This window comes from Mauremys reevesii, linkage group 1 (assembly GCF_016161935.1).
Source record: "Mauremys reevesii isolate NIE-2019 linkage group 1, ASM1616193v1, whole genome shotgun sequence".
NCBI classification, from domain to species: domain Eukaryota; kingdom Metazoa; phylum Chordata; order Testudines; family Geoemydidae; genus Mauremys; species Mauremys reevesii.
Window position 1 is genome coordinate 213,208,513 of NC_052623.1, and position 26,710 is coordinate 213,235,222.

Sequence of the window (26,710 nt, forward strand, 5' to 3'; positions counted from 1 at the left end):
TGCATTTAAATTTTGAGAGTTTAACTTCAAGCATGTGGAGAAGGCATGCTGTATTTCCACACATTTCACAATGAGTAACATATATGGCACTTCATAAACATCATTACCACATTATTACAACTGGTATGCACATCAAAATGATACTGTTCATAAGCCAAACTCAGCAATATAACTGTAGTAATAAAATATGTTTTAAAAGCATTTGTCACAAAAAATCCCATTAAACAGTTTCTACGTGGATAAGAATGGTCATTAAAATGATTCACAGTATTTTATAATATTTACAGTACAGTGTACTATACTAAGAAAATTCATATGGAATTTCTAAAAGAGCGTTATGAGAAGGAAGGAGAGGACAGAAGCACCAAAGTAACAGAAAGTATAACCTACCAAATATGTTGGTGGAATGTCCTTTCCTGGCAATGGGTTTGAGTTCATTATGCCCCCATCCATACTGCCTGTAATTTTCCCAGGCATGTTTCATCATCTGAGGAAGGGAAATATTTGATTCAGTTAATATGGATTACTCAGACAATGCAGTTTTATAATCTAGCTCCTTATCTGAACATTCTATGCCTCAAACTCACCACAGCATATTGATGGTTACTCTATTTCTATCAGTTACAACAGGCAGACTATATAGTACGAACAGTCTTTGATCCAAAAAAGTCTCAAGAGTATCTAAAATACTCCAGTAAAGAGGAGTGATGCATTGTACATGCTACAGCAGTGTCAAAGGACATAAAACTGCGCTCTTTTAACCAGGAGTTATTGAAAGCACAAACAGTAACTTAGGTCAATTTAATTTCAGTGGGAGCTATTAGGTGCTCAGCCTTTCTGAAATTCAGGCTGCTGATTTCAGTGCCTATATATGGCACAACATCCATTTTTAAAAATCTTGGCCTAAATCTAACTTGCCTAAGCAATAACACGACAACAATCTACAAATATCGGAAGGGTGTACATTTCCAGGAGAGCAAGGAGGAATTATTTAGGGCTTGCCAACAGAGCAAGTTACTATGTGGCAAGGCAGGGCACACCTTGCCTACAGCACACCGGTTTGCCACGCAAAATGAGGGGAGGTTGCCACAAGTTCCAAAAGTTGGCTTCCCAGTAGGAAAACACTTGAGAAACACTGCTAGAAAATATTCTGTAGGGGACAACCCTGCATTGACCCATGGGAAGTGGATTAGATGATCTAATACTGTTGTACTTATCCATCTTTAGCTCCATGATACATATATTAAAAACATATGAACAATACACCAAAGGTGAAGAGAGAAGAGCTCCAGAAGGCCTGCCATTTCATTACAGTTCACAATTTGTGTTAGACATTCTGGTAATTCTTTGTAGAGCACTAATAGACACACAATTCTGTACAGTAGGTGAACTGTGCCAAGCAAACAGCAGACCCATGTCCTAATAATAAAAATAATACTTAGCATTTTATTTATACAGCACTTTACACATTCCAACTGACATAAATGCAGAACAGCCAATTAATAATCATAACATTTATATAAAGTAAGTTGGTAAGTAACACTATCCCTTTTTAAAGATAAGGAAACACAAAGAGTGAGTCAATGTGTAAATTTCTCTAACAACCCCTTTTTAAAGCATCAAGAAGCAACATACAAATGAACTCAGTTTTCTACACTCATGCATAAAATTGGTTTTATCTACTTTTATTGTGTCCCTCTCTCTCCGTGGGTTTGTAATTCCTTCTTTAAATATTACTTGCTCTACCATTTAACAAAGAGTGAGCTTTGTTTTCACATGGATTGGGAATTTCTAAAGTGTCTATAAGGTGCCACAGGATTCCTTGCTGCTTCTACAGAACCAGACTAACACGGCTACCCCTCTGATACTAAAGTGTCTAAGTAACTCAGGAATTATTTAACAGACATTTTCAAAAATCTTACCCATAATATATAGCACTAAACACTCTTATTAATTATTTATATTGTGGTAGCACATAGGGGCTCCAGTCATGGATTGAGGCCCTCTGTATTGAGCATCAAGTATGTCTGTTTCCTTTACTTTCCTGGGAGGGTGGGTAGTGGAGTAACCAGAGGAACACACATCTCAAAAAACCACAGTTACTGGTGAGTAACTCTTTCTTCCTCTCCAGGTAGCACCCCTGTAGATCAGGGGTTGGCAAACTTTTTGTATGGCGGGTCATGAATGTTCCCAAAATTGGGGTTGGGGTACAGGAGTGGGTGAGGGTTCTGACTGGAGGTGCGGGGCTGGGAATGAGGGATTTGGGGTGTAAGAGGATGCTCAGTGCTGGGACTGAGGGGTTTGGATGGCAGGAGGGGGATCAGGGTTGGGGCACAGGGGAGGGGGGATGCAGGCTCTGGGGTGGGGCCAGAAACGAGGAGCTCAGTGTGTGGATGGGGGCTCTGGATTGGGGCAGGGGGCGTGAGAACTTCGGCTGGAGGTGCAGGCTCTGGGTCGGGACTGAGGGGTTTGGAGGGTGGGAGGAGGATCTGGGCTGGGGCAGGGGGTTGGGGCATGGGAGGGGGTCAGTGGTGTAGGCTGTGGGTGGCACTTACCTCAAGCAGCTCCCGGAAGCAGCGGCATGTCCCTCCTCAGGCTCCTACACAGAGGTGCGGCCAGGCGGATCTGCGCACTGCCATGTCTGCAGGCGCCGCCCCTGCAACTCCCATTGACTGCAGTTCCCGGCCAATGGGAGCTCCAGGGGTAGCGTCTGCAGATGGGGCAGTGCGTGGAGCCCCCTGGCTGCCCCTAAACGTAGGAGTCAGAGTGGGGACATGCTGCTGCTTCAGGAGCTGTGGCACGAGCACATGGAATGGCCCCCGACCTCGCTCCTCGGCCGGAGCGCGGGAGCAGGGCAAGCCCCAGACCCCACTCCCCAGCGGGAGCTTGAGAGCCAGATTAAATCGGCTGGCAGGTTGGATGTGGCCCACGGGCCATAGTCTGGCCACCTCTGCTGTAGATACTCCACTTCAGGTGACTCCTGAGCAGTATCCTCACAGGCGGGAGAGAGCTTTGGAATCAAGTCCAAAATTGAAGACAGTACATCAGAACCAAGTGCCACATCAGATCTGGTGGTGTGGACCAAGGCATAAGTGGTGACACCAGTGGTTGAACCTTTTCCATTTCTGAAGGTAAGTAATTTGAGTTAACTCCCATCTACTGTTTAGTAATACTTGTTGTACTCCTATCAAACAGGATGATTCTAATCCTGTGAACCATCTAGAACAGGGGGGTCTTAAAACTGGGAGTTGCGACCCCTCAGGGAGTCATGAGGTTATTATATGGGGGTTGTGAGCTGTCAAGACTCCACCCCCAAACCCTCCAGCATTTATAATGGTGTTTATTATTTAAAAAATGCGGTTTTAATGTAAAAAGGGCGGGTCAGAGGCTTGCTGTGTGAAGGGGTCACCAGTACACAAGTTTGAGAACCACTGATCTAGAGCCAGGTCTGGAGGCTGAGGGCTCACAGGTTGGGGTGAAGTATCCAAGCTGCATCCTGGGAGAGAAGATGAGGGACAGTCGGAAGCATAAATGCCAATTTGACACATAGGTGAAGCAGGTAAGAATACCAAGCTTGCCTCAGCCAGGTCGGTACTGCAAGGATAACCCTACCTTGTGATGTCTGATCTTGATTATCATTCTTAGGGTACGTCTACACTACGGGATTATTCCGAATTTACATAAACCGGTTTAGCAAAACAGATTGTATAAAATCGAGTGCGCGCGGCCACACTAAACACATTAAATCGGTGGTGTGCGTCCACGGTCCGAGGCTAGCGTCGATTTCTGGAGCGTTGCACTGTGGGTAGCTATTCCGTAGCTATCCCATAGTTCCCACAGCCTCCCCCGCCCCTTGGAATTTCCGGGTTGAGATCCCAGTGCCTGATGGGGCAAAAATCATTGTCGCGGGTGGTTCTGGGTAAATGTCGTCAGTCACTCCTTCCTCTGGGAAAGCAACGGCAGACAAGCATTTTGCGCCTTTTTTCCCTGGATTGCCCTGGCAGACGCCATAGCATGGCAATCATGGAGCCTGTTTTGCCTTTTGTGACTGTCACCGTATGTGTACTAGATGCCGCTGACAGAGGCGATTCAGCAGCGCTACACAGCAGCATGCATTTGCTTTTGCATGACTGCAGAGATGGTTATCAGCCATACTGTACCATCTACCATGCCATAAATTGGCAATAAGATGATCATGGTTACCAGTCCTTTTGCACTGCACCATCTGCTGCTGTCATAAGTGCCCCTGGCTGAGATCAGCCGGGGGCGCAAAAGCCAAAATTGGGAATGACTCCCTGAGTCAATTCCTCCTTTTTGGTATCTAAAAATAGAATCAGTCCTGCCTAGAATATGGGGCAAGTGTACTAGAGAACCAGTGTTATCATAGAACCAGAGAGCACAGCTGATCTGTGTCAGATCCCACAGAAATTATGAGCTGTATGCTATTCACAGGGGGTCCTCCTGCAACAACCCCACCTGTTGATTCCGTTCTCCCCCAGCCTTCCTGGGCTACCGTAGCAGTGTCCCCCCACTTGTGTGATGAAGTAATAAAGAATGCAGGAATAAGAAACAGTGACTTGTTAGTGAGAAATGAATGGAAGGCAGCCTCCAGCTGCTATGATAGTCCAGACAGGACATTAAGCAGTGTGGGGGAGAGGAGCCCAGCATCCCACTGCTAGTCCAGGGACAATTGAATCTTTTCTTTACACATGAAGGGCGGGGGCTGATGGAGCTCAGCCCCCTGTTGCTATGATGAAGACGGTTACCAGCCATACTGCACCATCTACCAGAAAAAATCAGGAGTTTTTTTACACAGGCGCCCATGGTCGACCTCACTGGATGCTAGTCGGCATGGTTACCAGTCCTTGTGCACTGCCTCATGTGCCAAAAGGCTGATGATGATGATGGATATCAGCCATATTGCACCATCAGCCACCCATGGCGGGGGGGGAGTGAGGATGTTGGTGTTGACTGCTGCAGCATCGCGTCTATCTGCAGCATTCAGTAAAGATACGGTGACATGTAAAAGAGTCAAGAGAGGATTGTTTTACCTTTCACTTCTGGGGGTGGGTGGGGGGGTGTAAATTGCCGAGCTATGCCCTGAACCACCGCGGACACTGTGTTTGACCCTAGAAGCATTTGGAGCTCAGCCAGGAATGCAAATGCTTTTTGGAGACTGCAGGAACTGTGGGATTGCTTGAGTCCTCCAGTCCCCGCTCCCTCCCTCCATGAGCGTCCATTTGATTCTTTGGCTTTCCGTTACGCTTGTCACGCAGCAGTGCACTGAGTTCCTGCTATGGCGTCTGTGTGGAGAATTTTTAAAAATGATTTTGAATTTCATCTTCTGTAACGGAGCGCTGATAGAACACATTTGCCTGCCCTTACAGCGATCACATCCGCATGGTCCATGCTGGAGCTCTTTTTTTATTTTGATTTTTAACTGCATCGCCACACGTGCTGATCAGAGCTCCACGCTGGGCAAACAGGAAATATTCAAAAGTTCGCGGGGCTTTTCCTGTCTACCTGGCCACTGCATCCGAGTTCAGATTGCTGTCCAGAGCGGTCAGTGGTGCACTGTGGGATACCACCTGGAGGCCAATACCGTTGATCTGCGGCCACACTAACCCTAATCTGATATGGTAATTCCGATACTAGCGCTACTCCTCTCGTTAGGGAGGAGTACAGAAATCGATTTAAAGAGCCCTTTATATCGATATAAAGGGCCTCTTAGTGTGGACGGGTGTGGCGTTAAATCGGTTTTACGCTCCTTAAACCAGTTTAAACGCGTAGTGTAGACCAGGCCTTAGAATTAGTGGAGCTGAAGGGAATGTGTAAAACTGGCCCTTCATCCAAGGAAGGAGAAAAGCATCTCCCACAGAGAGGCAATGTAGGCCTTCTCTTGTTGCTGAATGTGTTGAACAGATCCACCTGAGGAAGACCCTATCTTTGGAATATCCCGTGAAGAATTTGAGAGTCCAACTCCCACTCGTAGTCCTGGCAGAAGTGCCTGCGGAGCATATATGCTGTGACATTCTAGGCTCAAGGAAAGTGAATTGCTGAGATATGAATCTGATAAGTTATACACCAGTTCCATAACTGTATAGCTTCAGTGCACAGGGAGGGTTGCTCCTCCCTGTCTGTTGATGTATAACATGCAAGCCACTTTGTCCATCATGATCCTGACTGATTTGCTGTTGATGAGGGTAGGAACTGAAGGCAAGCGTACCTGACTGCCCTAAGCTCCAACAGGTTGATGTGAAGACTGGTTTCCTAAGGTAACTATCTGCCTTGAGTTGTGAGAGTATTGAGGTATACTCCCCATCCTAACATGAATCCATTGTCACATAGTTATTGTTGGGACTGGGTAGATTAAAAGGATGCCAGTGGAGACATTGCATTGATCCTTTCATCAGTCCTAGAAGTTCTTTATCTGAAAGGGAACTGTAACCGGTTTGTCCAAGCTGTCTCTGGTTGAGGAACAGGTCCTCCTGAACCAGCCCTAAAAGCAGCGGAGGTGTAATCTTGTGTGCTTGGTCATGAATATGCAAGCTGTTATATGACTGTCATAAATATAAAGGGAAGGGTAACAACCTTTATATATGCAGTAACATCAAATCCCTCCTGGCCAGAAGTACAGAATCACTTACCTGTAAGGGGTTAATCAGTTCAATTAACCTAGTTGGCACCTGACCAGAAGGATCAATGGGGAAAGAAGATACTTTCAAATCGGGAGGGTGAGGGGAGAGGTTTTGTTTGTGCTCTTTGTTTTTGTTCCCTCTCAGGACAAAGAGAGAGACCAAGGAGGTAACCCAGCCCCTACTGAAATGATACATCTAAAATTACAAAAATTGTAAGTAATAGCAAGGAAATGTGTTAGATTATCTTTTGTTTTAGCTTGTGAATTTTCACTATGCTAAGAGGGAGGTTTATTCCTGTTTTGTAACTTTGAAGTTGAGCCTAGAGGGGAATCCTCTGTGTTTTAAATCTTTTTATTACACTGTAAAATTACCTTCCATCCTGATTTTACAGAGGTGCTTGGGGGGATATTTTGGGGGGAGGAGGAGATAGGGCTCCAAGTGGCCCCTCCCTGAATGTTTGTTTACATCACTTGGTGGTGGGAGCAATACCATCCAAGGACAAGGAAAGGAATTTGTGCCTTGGGGAAGTTTTTAACCTAAGCTGGTAGAATATAAGCTTAGAGGGCCTTTCATGCGGGTCCCCACATCTGTACCCCAGAGTTCAGAGTGGGGAGGGAATACTGACAATGACCCAGGAGCTACAAACAGTTTCTTATTTCCTTGAATTGAATATACCAGATTTGACAGAGTAATGAATCTCTCTGTGGGAAGGAAGGCCCTGGCTGCCAACAAATCCAAATATGCCCCTATGACCTGTACTCTCTGTACAGGGGCTAATTTCGACTTATTTATGTTTAGCTAGAGACCCAACTTAAAATACTACAGTTACCAACAGACTGAAACGATGGGCCAGAACTGAGACTATGTAATTTATTTCAAATCCTAGTCAACATTCTAATTGCTACATATTGCAATGATTAATATCTGTCCAGTTTGAAATGTAGATCTGATCATATATTTAAAATAGCTCTAGTCCCATCCTACACTGTTGCTTGCTCACGGTGATGGTGTCCGTGAAAACATTTTGTTCCTGGTCCTCCTTCAAGACAGTAGGGAGTAGCCTAATGAACTCCTTTCAGCAACAAGATCTGGAGTACCCTTTGCAGCATATAGGTGCAATTACTTGTTTTGTTTTGACTAAGATCAGTGTAGAAACTCCATATTCTATTATTGAAGTGCTAATAGAACAATGAGAACACCTTTTCCACCAAGAAAAAATGGTTAATCACCCTTTTATTAACTGTTGTTCTTCGAGATGTGTTGCTCATATCTATTCCAGTTAGGTGTGTGCACACGTCGCGTACACAGATGTGGGAAAACTTTTCCCTAGAAGCTATCCGTCGGGCCGGCTGTGGAGCCCCCTGGAGTGGCGCCGGTATGGCGCTCTATATACGACCCAGCTGGCCTGACCCCCCTTCAGTTCCTTCTTGCTGGCTACTCCGACAGAGGGAAAGGTGGGGAGAATGGAATAGATATGAGCAACACATCTCGAAGAACAACAGTTACAAAAATAGTGAGTAACCGTTTTCTCTTCTTTGAGTGCTTGCTCATATCAATTCCAGTTAGCTGACTTCCGAGCCTTACCTCAGAGGTGGGGTCAGAGTCAAGGTATTGCCGACCAAAGTACCGCTCTGCTGAAGGCCACATCGTCCCTAGATTGGTGGACGATGACGTAGTGCAACATGAAAGTATGCACTGAAGACCACGTTGAAGCCCTGCAGATCTCCTGGAGAGGTACATGGGCCAGCAAGGCTGTCGACGAGGCCTACGCCCTCGTGGAGTGAGCTGTGATGGCAGGCAGAGGAACCTTCACCAAGTCATAACAAGCGTGGATACATGCCGTAATCCAGGAGAAGATCCGCTGGGAAGAGACTGGCAAACCTTTCATCCGCTCCACTATTGCAATGAACAACTGGCTTGTCTTGTGGAACAGCTTCGTATGGTCGATATAGAAATCGAGTGCACTCCTGACATCCAGCAAATGCAGCTGTTGTTTGCTAGGGCTGTTCTCTTTGGATAGAAGACTGGCAGGAAGATGTCCTGGCTAATATGGAAACGGGACACCACCTTGGAAAGGAAAGCCAGATGAGGTCTAAGTTGCACCTTGTCTTTATGAAAGATAGTGTACAGAGGCTCAGAGGTGAGGGCCCACAGTTCAGACACGCGTCATGCTGATGTGATAGCCACCAGAAAGGCAACCTTCCAAGAGATGTAGAGAAGTGAACAAGATGCTAACAGCTCGAAGGGAGGGCCCATAAGGCGAGAGATGACTAGGTTGAGATCCCAGGCTGGAATAGGGGGCTTCATCGAGGGATGTATCTTTTCCAGACCTTTCAGGAAACAAACCCACGATGGGGTGCACGAACACCGAAAGCTTGGAATCGCCCGGATGAAACGTCGAGATGGCCGCGAGATGGACTTGGAGAGAACCAAATGCAAGAGGCTGGTCTTTCAGGTACAGAAGATAGTCCAAGATACCAGGGATGGGAGCCTGAAGTGGAAGCACCTGCCTTTGGGTGCACCAGCTAGAGAACCTCTACCACTTCGCCCTGTATGTGGCTCTAGTAGATGGCTTGTGGTTCTCCAGAAGCACCTGTCTCACCGGGTCAGAACAGGTGAGCTCTGCCTGGTTCAGCCACGGATTCTCCAGGCCATGAGATGGAGAGACTGAAGGTCTGGGTCAAGGACGTGACCGTGGTTCTGTGAAATGAGGTCAAGGTGAGAGGTAGCCATATCGGTGACTGGACCGATAAGACCATGAGGGTGGGGTACCAGCACTGGCGAGGCCAAGCTGGGGCCACCAGTATGATGTCCACCTTGTCCCTGCAGACTTTGAGAAGCACTTTGTGGATGAACGGGAATGGCGAGAAGGCATATAGCAGCTGACCTGACCATGGAATCATGAATGTGGAGAAAGAAGTAGTTCGGGACTATTTAGAAAAGCTGGATGAGCACAAGTCCATGGGGCCGGATGCACTGCATCCGAGGGTGCTAAAGGAGTTGGCCGATGAGATTGCAGAGCCATTGGCCATTATCTTTGAAAAATCATGGCGATCGGGGAAGGTCCCAGATGACTGGAAAAAAGCTAATGTAGTGCCCATCTTTAAAAAAGGAAAGAAGGAAGATCCAGGGAACTACAGGCCAGTCAGTCTCACCTCAGTCCCTGGAAAAAATCATGGAACAGCTCCTCAAGGAATCAATTCTGAACCACTTAAAGGAGGGGAAAGTGATCAGGAACAGTCAGCATGGATTCACCAAGGGCAAATCATGCCTGACTAACCTAATTGCCTTCTATGATGAGATAACCAGCTCTGTGGATGAGGGGAAAGCAGTGGATGTGCTATTTCTGGACTTTAGCAAAGCTTTTGATACAGTCTCCCACAGTATTCTTGCCAGCAAGTTAAAGAAGTATGGGCTAGATGAATGGACGGTAAGGTGGATAGAAAACTGGCTAGATGGTCGGGCTCAACTGGTAGTGATCAATGGTTCCATGTCTAGTTGGCAGCCGGTATCAAGTGGAGTGCCCCAAAGGTCAGTGCTGGGGCCGATTTTGTTCAATATCTTCATTAACGATCTGGAGGATGGTGTGGACTGCACCCTTAGCAAGTTTGCAGATGACACTAAGCTGGGAGGAGTGGTTGATATGATGGAGGGTAGGGATAGGATACAGCGGGACCTAGACAAATTAGAGGATTGGGCCAAAAGAAATATGATGAGGTTCAACAAGGACAAGTGCAGAGTCCTGCACTTAGGACGGAAGAATCCCATGCACTGCTACAGACTAGGGACCGAATGGCTGGGTAGCAGTTCTGCAGAAAAGGACCTAGGGGTTACGGTGGACGAAAAGCTGAATATGAGTCAACAGTGTGCCCTTGTTGCCAAGAAAGCTAATGGCATTTTGGGTTGTATAAGTAGGGGCAGAACGAGGGACGTGATCATTCCCCTCTACTGAGCACTGGTGAGGCCTCATTTGGAGTACTGTGTCCAGTTTTGGGCCCCACACTACAAGAAGGATGTGGATAAATTGGAGAGAGTCCAGCGGAGGGCAACAAAAATGATTAGGGGGCTGGAGCACATGACTTATGAGGATAGGCTGAGGGAACTGGGATTGTTTAGCCTGCAGAAGAGAAGAATGAGGGGGGATTTGATAGCTGCTTTCAACTACCTGAAAGGGGGTTCCAAAGAGGATGGATCTAGACTCTTCTCAGTGGTAGAAGGTGACAGAACAAGAAGTAATGGTCTCAAGTTGCAGAGGGGGAGGTTTAGGTTGGACATTAGGAAAAACTTTTTCACTAGTAGGGTGGTGAAGAACTGGAATGGGTTACCTAGGGAGGTGGTGGAATCTCCTTCCTTAGAGGTTTTTAAGGTCAGGCTTGACAAAGCCCTGGCTGGGATGATTTAGTTGGGTTTGGTCCTGCTTTGAGCAGGGGGTTGGACTAGATGACCTCCTGAGGCCCCTTCCAACTCTGAGATTCTATGATTCTATGAATGCATCTGAGATCAAGCCTGCACTGTGGCTCCTGAAGGATCCAAAGGTTGGGCACTTCCTGTTGGCCCATGTGGCAAACAGGTCAATTCGGGGAGACCCCCAGCTGCGGAAGATGGAGTGGATGATGTCTGGGCGAATCGACCATTCGTGCTTGAGGAAACATCTGCTAAAGCTGTCCACCAGCACCTTCTGAACGCCTGGCAGGTATGAGATCTGGAGAAGAATGGAGTGGGCTAGACAAAATTCCCACAGTAGGAGGACTTCCTGACAGAGAGGAGATGGGCTCCGCCTTCCTGTTTATATAAAACATGGCCGTGTTATTGTCCATCAATACCGCTACGCAGTGGCCCTGAAAGCGGGACAGAAAAGCTTGGCAGGCGAGGCGGATCGCCCTGAGTTTGTTGATGTTGATATGTAGAACCAATTCCTCTACCTGCCATAAGCCCTGAGTTGTCAGGCTTCCGAGATGCGCTCCCCAGCCCAACGCGGACACGTCTGTTACCAAAGTCAAAGTAGGTTGGGGAGGGTGGAAAGGAACCCGGGCGCCTACCATGTGGGGTTCCAGCCACCACCACAGGGAATCGAGGGTGTGTCTTGGGATGGTCAGCACTATGTCTAGGCTGTCGCGGCCCGGGTTATACACAGAGACGAGCCACGCTTGCAAGGGTCTGAGTCGTAACCTGGTGTGTTGAACCACGTAAGTGCAGGATGCCATATGGTCTAGCAGTCTGAGACACTGCCTCACCGTGGTGGTGGGGAAGCTGCAAAGGGTGCTAATTATCTGTGAGAGGAACGCAGTTCTCTGGCAGGAACACTCTCACTTGATTTGCATCCAGAACTGCTCCAATGAACTATATTCTTTGAGTTGGGGTGAGTACGGATTTGCTGACATTGAGAATGATACCTAAACGTTCGACTGTGTCTCTGACCATTTGCACCTGCGATTCCACCTGCTGATGGGAGCGGCCCCGAAGGAGCCAGTTGTCCAGGTAAGGGTAGACATGCACGTGGTAGGTGGTGGAGAAAAGATGCTACAACCGCCATGCATTTGGTGAAGACGCAAGGAGCTGTGCACAGCCTGAATGGGAGGGCTGTGAACTGATAATGCACCTTGTTCACCACAAAGCGGAGGACCATCTGTGAGCCGGGGTGATACATATGTGAAAATAAGCGTCCTTCATACTGAGGGCAGCGTACCAGTCTCCCAGGTCTAGGGAAGGGATGATTGTGCTCAGGGAGACCATGCGGAACTTCAAGCTGACTATGAACTTATTGAGCTCCCACAGATCCAGGATGGGCCTGAGACCCCCTTTCACTTTGGGGACATAGAGCAGCGCCGCTATCGAGGATGATGTCGAAGTGGGGACCGATGCCATGAGCAGGATCGGGAGCGGTGCCACGAGCGGGAATGGTGCTGTGTTGGGGAACAGTGCCGTGAGGTAGAGCGGTGCTGTGAAGTAGAGAGGTGTCGGGATGGGGCGCAGTGCCATGATGCAAAGCGGTACTGCTGCATACAGCCATGCCAGTTCTTCGAGCGACGCCTGGAGAGTGCAGGCTGAGACCAGTGCTGACATGTGAAAATAAGCGTCCTTCATATCGAGGGCGGCGTACCAGTCTCCCGGATCTAGGGAACGGATGAGTGTGCTCAGGGAGACCCTGCGGAACTTCAAGGCGACTATGAACTTGTTGAGCTCCCGCAGATCCAGGATGGGCCTGAGGCCCCACTTCACTTTGGGGACAAGAAAGTATCGGGAGTAGAAACCCTTGCCTTTCAGCTCCTAGAGGGACCTCCTTCACCGCTCCTAGAGTGAGGAGAGTCTGGACCTCCTGGACAAGAAGTTGCTCATGAGAAGGGTCCCTGAAGAGGGACGGGTAAAGGGGATGGGAAGGCGGGGAGAAGTAGAAATGGAAGGAATATCCTGCTTCTACCATGTGGAGCAGCCACCAGTCCCACGTAATAAGGGACCATGCATGGTAGAAGCGGGATAGACGGCTCAGGAAAGGAGGATGAATGGCCGGGTTGTGGACTGGTAATCCATCCTCATGCACACCTTCAAAAGGGGTGCTTAGGGCCCGGAGGGGGTCTGGGATGCTCCTGGCCCTGCCCAGAGGAAGGGCACGACAGCTTGCAATGACTATATCTGTTTCTAAGAACATAAGAACGGCCATACCAGGTCAGACCAAAGGTAAGTCCTGTCTGAGCCTAGGGGGGAAAGACAGCTGCTCGGTGGTCTGTGGTTTAAAGGGCTTCCTTTGGGTCACCGGAGTGTGCATGCCGAGGGACTTAATTGTGTTCCGGGAGTCCTTTAGGCTATGCAGTCTGGAATTTGTTTGGTCAGCAAATAGGCCCTGGCCATCAAAGAGAAGGTCCTGTATTGTTTGCTGAACCTCTGGGGGAAGACCAGAGGATTGGAGTCAGGCATTGCAATCCTGGACGCCAGAGTATGCGCCGCCAAGTCCGCAGCATTCAGGAAGTCTTGGAGGGAAGTCCGAGCGACAGCTCTGCCCTCCTCAGCAATGGCCCCCACCTCCACTCATGATTCAGAGTGGAGAAGCTCTTTAAATTTTAAGATTGAAGACCACGAGTTATAGTTGTATCTGCTCAGGATCGCAAGTTGATTAGCGATCCTGAGAGAGAGAGAGACACCCCCATGGAATAAACTTTCCTTCCAAACAAATCAAGCTGTTTAGCGTCTCCTGATTTGTGTGCAGGAGCCTGCCTCTCTTTTTCATTCACCGCCTCCACCACAAGAGAGCATGGGGGAGGAGAAGTGAAGAGATACTCATATCCCTTAGTGGGAACAAAGTATTTGCGCTCAGCCCCTTTGGCAATAGGGGGAATGGAGGCAAGCGTTTGCCAAATAGTCCTGGCGTTGGACTGAATAGTCTTTATAACTGGTAAGGCCACCCTAGAGGGCCCCTCTGGTGCCAGAATATCCACCAGAGGGTCCTCGTCTTCGACCACTTGCTACACCTGGAGGTTCGTATTCACGGCCACTCGTCGGAGGAGTTCCTGCAGGGCCCTGTAGTCCATGGGTGGTGGCCCAGACGTGGAAGTACCTGCCACCGCCTCGTCAGGGGATGACGAGGAAGAAGCCACCGTCAGGACCGGTTCCGTGGCGGCCTCTTGATCCTCAGGGACAGGGTCCTCATGAGCACTGGGTGCAGCCTCCACAGGCAGATGTGGGACTGGGTCCAGGTTTTGTGGTGGGTCCTGGGGTAGGCGACTGAGGGTTGCCTCGGGGAGGCAAGATCCTGAATGGGAAAGTGGAGGGATGCCAGGAGGGGTACCCTGGGCCTTATGGTACACCCAAGGGGGTCCAGAATTGCCACTGGGGCTGCCACTGGGGTGCCAAAGTATCCTGCGTTAGGCTCCCCGGCCCTGATCTGGGCACCTCACATGCCCCCAATGCCCTGCCGGATCTGAGGGAGGACAATCTCGAGCGGGACGGCCAAGGGGGAGTGGTGTGAGACTGCACCAGGGAGGCATCCTCCTCTGACGGATGGGATGGATGCCGTGAAGAGTAGCAGGGTCTTGACGTTGATCAGTACCATGGTGCAGGGTGGTGCCGCTGAGGGGAGCCATAGTGGGATGTGGAGCAGTTCTGCAAAATAGAGTGGTGCCGCGACATGGAGCCTCACCGAGGTGGAGAGCAGTGCCGGGATGAGGACAATGGGGACGGCCAAGGGGGAGTGGTGTGAGACTGCACCAGGGAGGCATCCTCCTCTGACGGATGAGACGGATGCCGTGAAGAGTAGCAGGGTCTTGACGTTGATCAGTACCGTGGTGCAGGGTGGTGCCGCTGAGGGGAGCCATAGTGGGATGTGGAGCAGTTCTGCAAAGTAGAGTGGTGCCGCGACATGGAGCCTCACCGAGGTGGAGAGTGGTGCCGCGATAGAGGACAATGTCGAAGCAGGGACCGGTACCGTGAGCGGGAACAGTGCTGTGTTGGGGAGCAGTGCTGCAAGGTAGAGGTAGAGGTAGAGATAGAGGTAGTGCGGTGCCGGGATGGGGTGCAGTACTGCGATGTAGAGCAGTACCTCTGCATAGAGCGGTGCCAGTCCTTCGAGTAATGCCCGGAGGGTGCAGGCTGAGGCCGGTGCTGAGAGCGGTGCCACGAGGTCACAGAGCAGGACCTGGACCTCGAGCGGGACCACGACCTATCCACCAACAAACACCTCAAGAGGGAGCAGCACCAAGGGTCGGGGCTGCAAGACCAGTGCCGTGAGTCACACCGGCACAGGGCACAGGTGTGATGCCAGGACTCAGAGCGGCACCGGGACTCCGAACAGCGCAGAGAGCCTGGTCGGGGGGCAGATGGTCTGAATATGGCCGGCTTGCCTCTGGACGGTGCCGTGCCTCAAGGGAGGGGAGGCCTCAAAGATGGAGACTTGGGCGCCATCATCTCAATAAGCCCCCTAGTAGCTTCAAAGGTGTCCAGAGTGGAAGGCATCATTACCTCCCCCACATGCAGCCACGGCAAGTCCAGGAGCGTGGGGCTTCCTGGGGAGACAGAGGCCCGCGACGACTGTACCTGGACCGAGGGTCTGTTGGCGATAGGCCTGTTCCCTGCACTGTCCCCTTCCAGGGGTGCAGAGTCTGTGGCAGGCCACTGTGGGGACTTCCACTTGGCCTGTTTCTTACGGGCAGCCGGTGAGTGAGAGCGGTGCCGGGGAGAATGCTTCAGCGGCCCGGTGGACCGGTGGCCCCTGTGTTGGCGTGCTGAGTCCTTTCTCGGTACCGCAGATGGCACCGCAGGAGGAGCGCTCTGTACCAAGGTGCTCAGGGCCGGGTCCTGCTGCAGGTGGAGGGCTGACTCCATAAGGAGTTGCTTTAGGTGAATGTCCCTCTCTTTCCTGGTGTGAGGCTTGAAAGCCTTGCAGATCTTGCACTTGTCCAATTGATGGGCTTCTCCCAGACACTGGAGGCAGGAGTCGCGGGAGTCACCCATGGGCATAGGCTTAGCGCAGGAACTACAGGGTTTGAAGCCCTAGGACAGCATGCCCCGAGGCCCTGCGGGGCGCGTGTTGGAGGGGAAGCCCCCCCCAACTGCTAAAGACTACAATGAACAATTAAGTGAGAACTATTAATTAAGTTAATTAGTAAAAATCTTTAAAATGTCTTTGAAAATAGACATACCTTTAAATATACAGAAAATCTTTTAAAGATCAGAGTAGCAAACTCCAGATTGTGCCTGATACAATTTATATTAAAGCAAGGACAAAACTAAATAGAACTACATGAACGTCAAAATTTGCCAAAATAAATAAAATTAAAAAAGAGAAATGCTGGCATAACAGGACACAGGAGAACAAACAGAATACAACAAAATGCCTTTAGACAATCATAACAGCAACAATATTTTATTTTAACTTATTTGAGAGATTGAGACTTAAGAACTGGGACAACCTCTTTTTTTGGTCAGACCAACAATTTTGAAAACTTAAGTGCTCATGAACAAGTGATCAGAAAAGTATTTCTCACACTAAATGGGATCATGGAGTGCTAGAATATTCTTTACTGTTCAAAAATATTGATCTATTTGGCTGTGTCCCTTATGTTACTGCCACTAATTTAATTCAATATCTGAAGACCTGAATCTAAAGCCCAATGAAGACAACGCAAGTCTCTAAATTTATTTCAGTGTTTTTTTGGAGCAAGTCCCAATATTGTAACTAGTCTAAAATTACCTGCACAGAACACATCACTAATGTGAAATGAAAGTCTACATAATTCAAAACACTCCTCCTCCTCTAAAGTGGTATGCAACCATTCACCATCCAATGTTCAAAAGTTTCTGTACTACTTTAACATCCCATTTGTATCATATAGTAATTTCATAACTTCTTCCCAAAGGTGGATTTATAGAGTATATTACTGCTCATCCCCAAAAGCAAGCAAAGGTTTTAAAAAACAGATACGTCTTTCTAAAGAGCTTAAAGTCTCCCTCTGAACATGAAATAGGCAATAAGTAAAGCCATTATACAGTACGCAAGAGAGACAGTGGTTTGAACAATGCTCAGGAGTCGTGTTTCCTGAAGCGGTAAGTTTTGTTCAATCAATATCTTGTTGTGGTTCCATTTATGGATATGAAGGATTTCTAAAAAAGGAGAGAGTCTGAAGAGACATAACAAAGAAGAATAAAATGAAATTATTGTCCTACTTTCCTATGTGAAAGTGTCTTAGTGATAGATACAAGAAAGGGAAGAACAAAAAATCAAGGCAGTTTCTAAAAATCAAATGAGACAGCAATCTCCATTTTAAGTATAATGAGCAAACAGTGGTACAAAAACAGTGGTTATGACTTCTGGGCTGAAATTTATCTATGGTGAGCAGCAAGGGAACAATTAGGAAATATATATAACTCACAGCACAGCAGCAGTCAAAGTGCAGCTCGTGACTGCTCACATCTTTAATATGAAGGTATAGCATATGCCAATTCGACTCTTAGGATACAATGCTCTATCTTAATCCAAGAAGCCAGGCTCTGGGCTGTCCCTGAGCCATTAAACACTCTCCTGGGAGTATCCCTTTTATCATACCAGACCCCCAAGGGGTCAGACTTTTCCACAAGTGTAGTCCAACATAGCCACAGTGCCTCTGAGACTGGCCCTTCGGGCTCCAGCACCACCTATTTCTCAACCTTAGCTCTGAAAGGCAAGTCTGCCTGAGCTAGTCTTGTGACTTTTTACTCCCTTCAGACACCAGTACATATCAGTAAGCACTTGCAGCAACATCAGGAAGCTTTTTCAAACCAGGTTCATTTTTAATAGTCAGCTGGAGTTTAATAGTCAATAGAGCATCAGGAAGTACTTAGGTTATCAAAGAATTGTTACTGGCAGAAGCCAGGGCTCTACCAAGCCCTCCTTCAGCAGAATCCATCTTGACTCACTCTCTCTGTCCCTTTGACTCTGAGGGCTTGGCTACACTTGAGAGTTGCAGCGCTGGGAGTTACAGCGCTGGTCGTCCAGCTGTGCAGGGACAGCACTGGTGTGTGGCCACACTCACAGCTACCAGCGCTGCAGTGTGGCCACATTTGCAGCATTTGCAGCGCTGTTGGGAGTGATGCATTATGGGCAGCTATCCCAGCGTTCAAGTGGCAGCAACGTGCTTTTCAAAAGAGGGGGGTGGGGTGGAGTGTAGTGTGACAGGGAGCGGGGGAGAGAGAGAGAGAGAGAGAGAGAGAGAGAGAGGATTTTTGGAGCCAACACTGTGTATCGGCTCCCTGACTTGCAAAATCAGAAACTTTTTCCGACCCTTTACTCTTTAACTGCAAAAGCCTGCAGACCAGATAAGCAGCTGCCAACTCCCTTTATCGCTGCTGGTCAAGCAAAAAGCAAACACTCAACCCCTGTGAATCACGCAGGGAGGGGGATATCTCATTTGATTGTTCACAGATTGATCACAGCAAACAGGAGCTGTGTTTGTTTTTTTACATAAGCAGCTCCTGGAGCCCGGAGCCATGTTCACAACAAAACAAAGAGAGGCTGCATAACAAAACAAAGGGAATCATTTAGTTAAAAGCATTCTGGGATATCTCCTAATACCCTGGAGGCCAATAACAGCGCTGGTGTGTGGCCACACTTTACGACCAGCGCTGCAGAACCAGCGCTGAAATGCTTATTCCCCAAGCAGACCCAGGTGTACGGCCAGCGCTGCAGCCAGGGAGTTGCAGCGCTGGATGTGCCCTGCAGGTGTGGACAGTTACTAATTGCAGCGCTGGAAAGCCTCCACCAGCGCTGCAACTCTCAAGTGTAGCCATACCCTGAGTCCCAAATGACAGCTGTGTGTCTGAGAGCCCTGACACATTCAATCCATTGTTCTTCAGCTAGTCTTTTTTGCTCTGCTTTCTGGAAAAGAGAGGTGGGTGGAAGTAACTCGCTTTAAAAGTTAATCTTTAGTCACTGAGATTTCTGTTGTCTCTGTAGAGTCTTCCATTAATGGTTGATTCCAGCCAGCTCCTTTTGGCACAGTCATACCACACCAGACAGCTATGTCCCAAACACCTCAGCTCCTTCTCTCTGTTCCAGGAGAAGCATTTTAATCATTCTGCATCCGGGGGGTAACACCACCAACTCAAATGGGTCAACTGAGACCCATACTGTTATTAAAATATTACAGAAAATGCCCACTTTTATCACAAGCCTGATTCTGATAAAGTTTTGCAAGGCCTCAGGATTGATAATAAAATCATGCTCTGTGCATATAATATTCCTAGCAAACAAGCTGCAAGAAAGAAACAGAAGCTTTCTCTTATTATCTCTGCTATTCTTTTCTCTCTACCTGTATGTCAATCATTTGTTGTTGTTTTTTAAGGAAACAAAAATGACACAAACCACTGCCACTCAAAATCTGCTACCAAACCAATAACTAACCTTTTTTTCCTCTGACAAGGACATTTAAAATCACCTTTAATACCACCTAAAATACATCAACCTCATGAAGAAACTTGCACAAATACAGACAGATATCATCTTCCTTTCCAAATGCAAACGGATGGACATCATACCTAATGGACTAAAGGTAAAAAATCCACTACTATCTACATACTACACAGACCACAGTGAGAGATTATGCCATACTCTATCGAAGAAACTGAGGAACCACCTGATCAGCATCCTATACAGCAAACAGGAAAACATCAAAAAAGAGCTCTCCAACCTGGAGACTCTCATCAATAACCAAACTTCCATACAAACGGACTTCACTAAAATAAGACAGGAGATCTACATTACTCACTTCACCTCTCTACAAAGGAAAAAGGACTGTAAGCGGTCTAAACTCCTACCTGCCACATGGGGCCACAACCGTGGTACCCCTAACCCACCCAGCAATATCGTCAATCTATCCAACCACACACTCAGCCCAGAAGAACAGTCTGTCCTATCTCGGGGACTCTCTTTCTGCCCTGCCACCCCCACCAATATGATACAGTTCTGCGGTGATCTGGAAGCCTACTTTCGCCGTCTCCGACTCAAAGAATTCTTTCAGGACAACACTGAACAGCGCACGGATACACAGTTACCCTCCCACCAACAGCACAAGAAGAAGAACTCCACATGGACTCCTCCTGAGGGTCGAAATGACAGTCTGGACCTATACATTGAATGCTTCCGCCGACGTGCACAGGCAGAAATTGTGGAAAAACAACATCGCTTGCCTCACAACCTAAGTCGTGCAGAACGCAATGCCATCCACAGCCTCAGAAACCATCCTGACATTATAATCAAAGAGGCTGATAAAGGAGGTGCTGTTGTCATCATGAACAGGTCTGACTACCAAAAGGAGGCCGCCAGACAACTCTCCAATACCAAATTTTACAGGCTACTTCCCTCAGATCCCACTGAGGAATACACTAAGAAACTGCACCATCTACTCAGGACACTCCCTACACTAACACCAGAACTAATCAACATACCCTTAGAGCCCCGACCAGGGTTATTCTATCTACTACCCAAGATCCACAAACCCAGAAATCCTGGACGCCCCATCATCTCTGGCATTGGAACTCTCACTGAAGGACTGTCTGGATATGTAGACTCTCTACTCAGACCCTATGCTACCAGCACTCCCAGCTATCTCCGTGACACCACTGATTTCCTGAGGAAACTACAATGCATTGGTGACCTTCCAGAAAACACCATCCTGGCCACCATGGATGTAGAGGCTCTCTACACAAACATCCCACACACTGATGGAATACAAGCTGTCAGGAACAGTATCCCTGATGATGCCACAGCACAACTGGTTGCTGAGCTCTATGGCTTTATCCTCACACACAACTATTTCAAATTTGCTGACAATATATATCTCCAGATCAGTGGCACCGCTATGGGCACCCGTATGGCCCCACAATATGCCAATATTTTTATGGCCGACCTGGAACAACGCTTCCTCAGCTCCCGTCCACTCACGCCCCTTCTCTACCTACGCTACATCGATGACATCTTCATCATCTGGACCCATGGGAAGGAGACTCTGGAAAAATTCCACCATGATTTCAACAGCTTCCACCCCTCCATCAACCTCAGCCTGGACCAATCTACACAGGAGGTCCACTTCCTAGACACCACGGTGCAAATAAGTGATGGTCACATCAACACCACCCTATACCGAAAACCTACCGACCGCTATGCCTACCTTCATGCCTCCAGCTTCCATCCCGGACACTCCACAAGATCCATTGTCTACAGCCAAGCACTGAGGTACAACCGTATCTGCTCTAACCCCGCAGACAGAGACCAACACCTAGAAAATCTCCACCAAGCATTCTCAAGACTATAGTACCCACACGAGGAAATAAGGAAACAGATCAACAGAGCCAGACGTGTACCCAGAAGCCTCCTACTGGAAGACAAACCCAAGAAAGAAACCAACAGGACTCCACTGGCCATCACATACAGTCCCCAGCTAAAACCCCTCCAGCGCATCATCAGGGATCTACAACCCATCCTGGACAATGATCCCACACTTTCACAGGCCTTGGGTGGCAGGCCAGTCCTCGCCCACAGACAACCTGCCAACCTGAAACATATTCTCACCAGCAACTGCACACCGCACCATAGTAACTCTAGCTCAGGAACCAATCCATGCAACAAACCTCGATGCCAACTCTGCCCACATATCTACACCAGCAACACCATCACAGGACCAAACCAGATCAGCCACAACATCACCGGTTCATTCACCTGCACTTCCACCAATGTAATATATGCCATCATATGCCAGCAATGCCCCTCTGCTATGTACATCGGCCAAACTGGACAGTCTCCAAGGAAAAGGATAAATGGACACAAATCAGACATTAGGAATGGCAATATACAAAAACCTGTAGGAGAACACTTCAACCTCCTTGGCCACACTATAGCAGACCTTAAGGTGGCCATCCTACAGCAAAAAAACTTTAGGACCAGACTTCAAAGAGAAACTGCTGAGCTCCAGTTCATCTGCAAATTTGACACCATCAGCTCAGGACTAAACAAAGACTGTGAATGGCTTGCCAATTACAGAACCAGTTTCTCCTCCCTTGGTTTTCACACTTCAACTGCTAGAACAGGACCTCATCCTCCCTGATTGATCTGACCTCGTTATCTCTAGCTTGCTTCTTGCTTGCTTATATATACCTGCCCCAGGAAATTTCCACCACTTGCATCCGAAGAAGTGGGTATTCACCCACGAAAGCTCATGCTGAAAAACATCTGTTAGTCTATAAGGTGCCACAGGATTCTTTGCTACCTAAAATACAGACAGATGAGGAAATTTCTTTTAAAAGACTTTATACCACTAAAAGAAATAAGGGAAATAGTACAAGTTTCACCAAATGCTTTAACTTTTTTTTAAAATTCATGAGACACGGGTGAGGTAATACGTTTTATTGGACCAACTTCTGTTGGAGACACACAAGCTTCAAGCTTATGCAGAGCCTGAAGAAGAGTTCTGTGTAAGCTCAAAAGCTTGTCTCTCTCACCAACAGAAGCTGATCCAATAAAACGTATTACCTAACCCACCTTGTCTCTCTAATATCCTGGAACCAACACAGCTACAACAGTGCATACAACATTTTTTATTCAAGTTTAATAAAAGGTTAACTATTGACTGTTGTTTGCAAGTCTGTGAAAACCCAGACCATGCTTAACTCAGATAGTTCTCTGAAAACATCCACTCAATGTGCAGCAGCAGTCAAAAAAGCTAACGGAATGTTAGGAATCATTAGAAAACAGATGTATAATAAGACAGAAAATATCATATTGCCTCTATATAAATCCATGTTACGCCCACATCTTGAATACTGTGTGCAGATGTGGTCGCCCCATCTCAAAAAAGAGATACTGGAAATGGAAAAAGTACAGAGAAGGCCAACAAAAATTATTAGGGGCATGGAACAGCTTCCATATGAAGCGAGATTAATAAGACTGGGACTTTTCATCTTAGAAAAGAGATGACTACAGAGGCTTATGATAGAGGTCTATAAAATCATGACTGATTTGGAGAAAGTAAATAAGGAAGTGTTGTTTACTCCTTCTCATAACACAAGAACTAGGGTTCAACAAATGAAATTAAGAGGCAGCAGGTTTAAAACAAACATAGGCAGCGAGTTATACTGGCCCATGATGCCCATGCTCCACCAATATTCAGGAATGTGGGCAAGGCTCCACCAATGTCAGGGCTTATATTTTCAGAGCTGTCCCGTCCATAGGGCAGACTGGGGCAACCAGTGGAGTAGGGAGGAGCAGGACAGGCTGGGGCTGGGTCGCTCACTGCTGCTGGCGCCAAGCTCCCTGCTAGCCCTCCAGGCCACCCTGGACCCTGCATCCCCATGAAGCGCGGGGCCCCCCAAAGCATGGGGCCCAGGGCGGTTGCCCCGCTCCGTCCTATGGATGGGACGGCTCTGCTTGGACCCATTCTGGGCACCACCAAAAATTATACAAACCTGGCGCCCATGAATTCACAGTCAACCTGTGGAACTCTTTGCCAGAGGATGTTGTGAAGGTCAGGACTATAACAGGATTCAAAAAAGAACTAGATAAGTTCATGGAGGATAGGTCCATCAATGGTTATTAGCCAGGATGGGTAGGGATGCAAAACCATGCTCTGAAGTGTCCCTAGCCTCTACTGCCAGAAGCTGGGAATGGGCAACGGAGAATGCATCACTCGCTGATTACCTGTTCTATTTATTCCTTCTGAAGCAACAGGCATTGGCCACTATCAGAAGACAGGACACTGGCTAGTATGGCCATTCTTATGTTTTTTTGTAATGTTGTAACAATAAACAAGCATTTTAAAAACACCTTAATTCCTGCAACTTGAGACAGGGATGGCAGAGCCTTCCCAAAGGTAAGGGGGCCCCCAGCCTCTGCAGCCCTCACCATGCCCCTCCTCTTCCCCCCAAAGCCCTGCCAACTCTTCCCCCTGAGGCCCTGCCTTGCACCTTTCCCGCCAGGCCCCTCCTCTTACCCCCAAGGCCACCTCTTCCCCCAAGGGGTGGGGACATGGGGGGAGGGAGAGGAGGGCAAGGCCGCGGAGTCCGCCATGGTGAAAAGTGGGAGGGCCATGGCCCCCTAGGACTCTCCTGTTCTGACACCACTGACCTGAGATACAAATCTACCAACAGAGCAGATATCCCTTGTCTTAATGGAAATACCTTAAAATTTGTTAGTCTGCTGCAGGTAAGCCACCTTGTATGTCAATAACAACATTAACATTTACACTAATAACTTTGAGATGCAATATAATCAGAAATGAAGTCTATTACACCCTCTGGCATAAAGAATTTGCTTAATGAATATTATGCATTGTAACAGGGTGGTACTCACCCCTGCGGCGCCTCCTACTGGTTACTCCGGGAATTAGCTCTTCTTCCAGTCCGGAGCGCCCCCTGCAGGCTGGTGATCCACCTGTTTTGCTCTCAGCCCCGTGTCCCTCCCTGGACCCGGTGCCCTTTAACTATAACTGGGTCTCCTCCCCCCAGGGGAGCCCCCACCCTACTATCCCCGCTTTGCCTCAGTAGTGGCCGCTGACAGTCATGGTCTAGCTCCACACCCTGGGGCAGACTGCAGCGTCAGCCCACTTATCACAGGCAAAAGGGGTTTGGACCTGCTGCTTTACCTACTCCTGGGTTGGCCCTTGCAACCCCCAGTATCTCTTGCCCTTTCCTAGGCCGCAGCCTGGGGCTTTCCAGGCTGGAGCTTCCCTAGCTCCTCAGCCCTTCCCCAGCCCTGCTTCACCATAGGTACCTTTTCAACCTCTAAGCAGCCAGGCCCCTCTCCCTCTGGAAGCAGAGAGAGACTGACTACACCTGGCTTCCCTGCCTTCTTATAAGCCCTGTTCAGTTTGGGGCGTGGCCTCCAGCTGCAGCCCCTTCCCCAATCAGCCCAGCCAAAAAGCCCCTTCCCAGGGCTGTTTTAAAGCCCCGAAGGGCAGGAGCGGGTAGCCACCCCACTACAGCATATATTCTAAGGGGTTGCTATGGGAGACACTGAAGAGAATTTAACAAAAGGTGTGCAAATAAGCCTAACACTTTGTGGCATTTCTGCTATCTTAAAAAATATACCATTGCTCTCCAATAATGGTCTCAACTGGTAAATTTACCCTGTACCTTAGTTCTCGATTGCATTAAACTATACAAATCTATCCATCTCTATCTGTTTTAGGGTTCTATGTCGCCAACCCTTGCCTTAGTAGCTAACAGGGCCGGCTCCAGACCCCAGCGCGCCAAGCGCGTGCTTGGGGCGGCATGCCGCGGGGGGCGCTCTGCATGTCGCCAGGAGGGTGGCAGGCGGCTCCGGTGAACCTCTCGCAGGCGTGCCTGCGGAGGGTCCGCTGGTCCCGCGGCTCCGGTGGACCTCCCGCAGGCATGCCTGTGGATGCTCCACCGGAGCCGCGGGACCAGCGGACCCTCTGCAGGCACGTCTGCAGGAGGTCCACTGGAGCTGCGGGACCGGCGACCGCCAGAGCGCCCCCCGTGGCGTGCCGCCGTGCTTGGGGCGGCGAAATTCCTAGAGCCGCCCCTGGTAGCTAAGTACCCTCCACATAAAATATACAGCAATAGCAAAGTCTCTAGAGGTCTTCATAGAATCTCTGGCTCTCTTCTATTTTGGGGGTGAAAACTTTACTTTGGGGGGGTTTTTGTTTTGTTTTTTAGTAGGTTGATTTGCAGGGGGAGGGGGGTTGGAACTTCCCCAGGAAACCTGTTTTCCAAAGATGGTGTGTAAAGTACATAACCATTTTGTTTTGTATAAATCACATGCAGTGAGTTTTACACATTGTAAATGCTTAATAGAGCCTCAGACCAGAAGGGATCCTTGTGATCACCTAATCTTTATAATACAAAGCCATAGGACTTCTCTGAATTAATTCCTGTTTGAACTAGAGCATGCCTTTTAGAGCAATATCCAGTCTTGATTGAAAAATTGCCATGATGGACAATCCACTACATCATTAAATAAGTTGTTTTAATGGTTAATTATTGTTAAAAATCTGTGTCTTATTTCCAGTATTAACTAGCGTCAATGTCCAGCCACTGGATCTTTTTATAACTTTCCCTGCTAGACTGAAGAACCCATTTTGTTCACCATGTAGATACTTATAAACTGTGATCAAGTCTCCCCTTAACTTTCAGTTGTATTGTTCAGAAATAAGTTATTTCATTTCATCAGCTTCTGTGTGTTAAAATTTTAGCCACTGACATTGATGGATTTAGTAATATGTTGCAAGTGCTAGAGCATATGCTCAATCTCCAGACAACCTAAGAGGGCTTGAGCTTTCTATAATTATAAATACTGACAACTTGAATAAGTCATTTCATTTAAAAAATGCTCTCAGATAGACAGACTCACTATCCTCTTCAGATGCAGGTTCTCTCAGTTACCAATCAAAGCAAACTTATTTATCAAACTATGGGAAAACAAGTCTTTTTTTCCTTTTTCTGTATGAACAGAAATCCCAATAATCACTCAAGGTCAAAAGTTTCCCATAGCTGTGGATGACAGATTGCCAAGTATAAAGTTAGTATTTTGTTCGCTAAGTGAGGAAATGTATCTACTATGAAAGTTACCTTTTATACTTTCAGGTGTATATTAGCTC

General features: G+C 48.0%; 1 protein-coding gene across 1 annotated transcript in view; it reads right to left on the minus strand.

Moving 5' to 3' along the window:
- The window catches only part of MAN1A2 (mannosidase alpha class 1A member 2), a 288,333-nt gene that overhangs the window by 197,981 nt on the left and 63,642 nt on the right, over nucleotides 1-26,710 (minus strand). Inside the window, exon 3 of the mRNA XM_039529767.1 lies at nucleotides 391-487. Within this exon, the coding sequence (XP_039385701.1) occupies nucleotides 391-487 (97 nt within the window). The remainder of the gene's footprint in view (nucleotides 1-390; nucleotides 488-26,710) is intronic.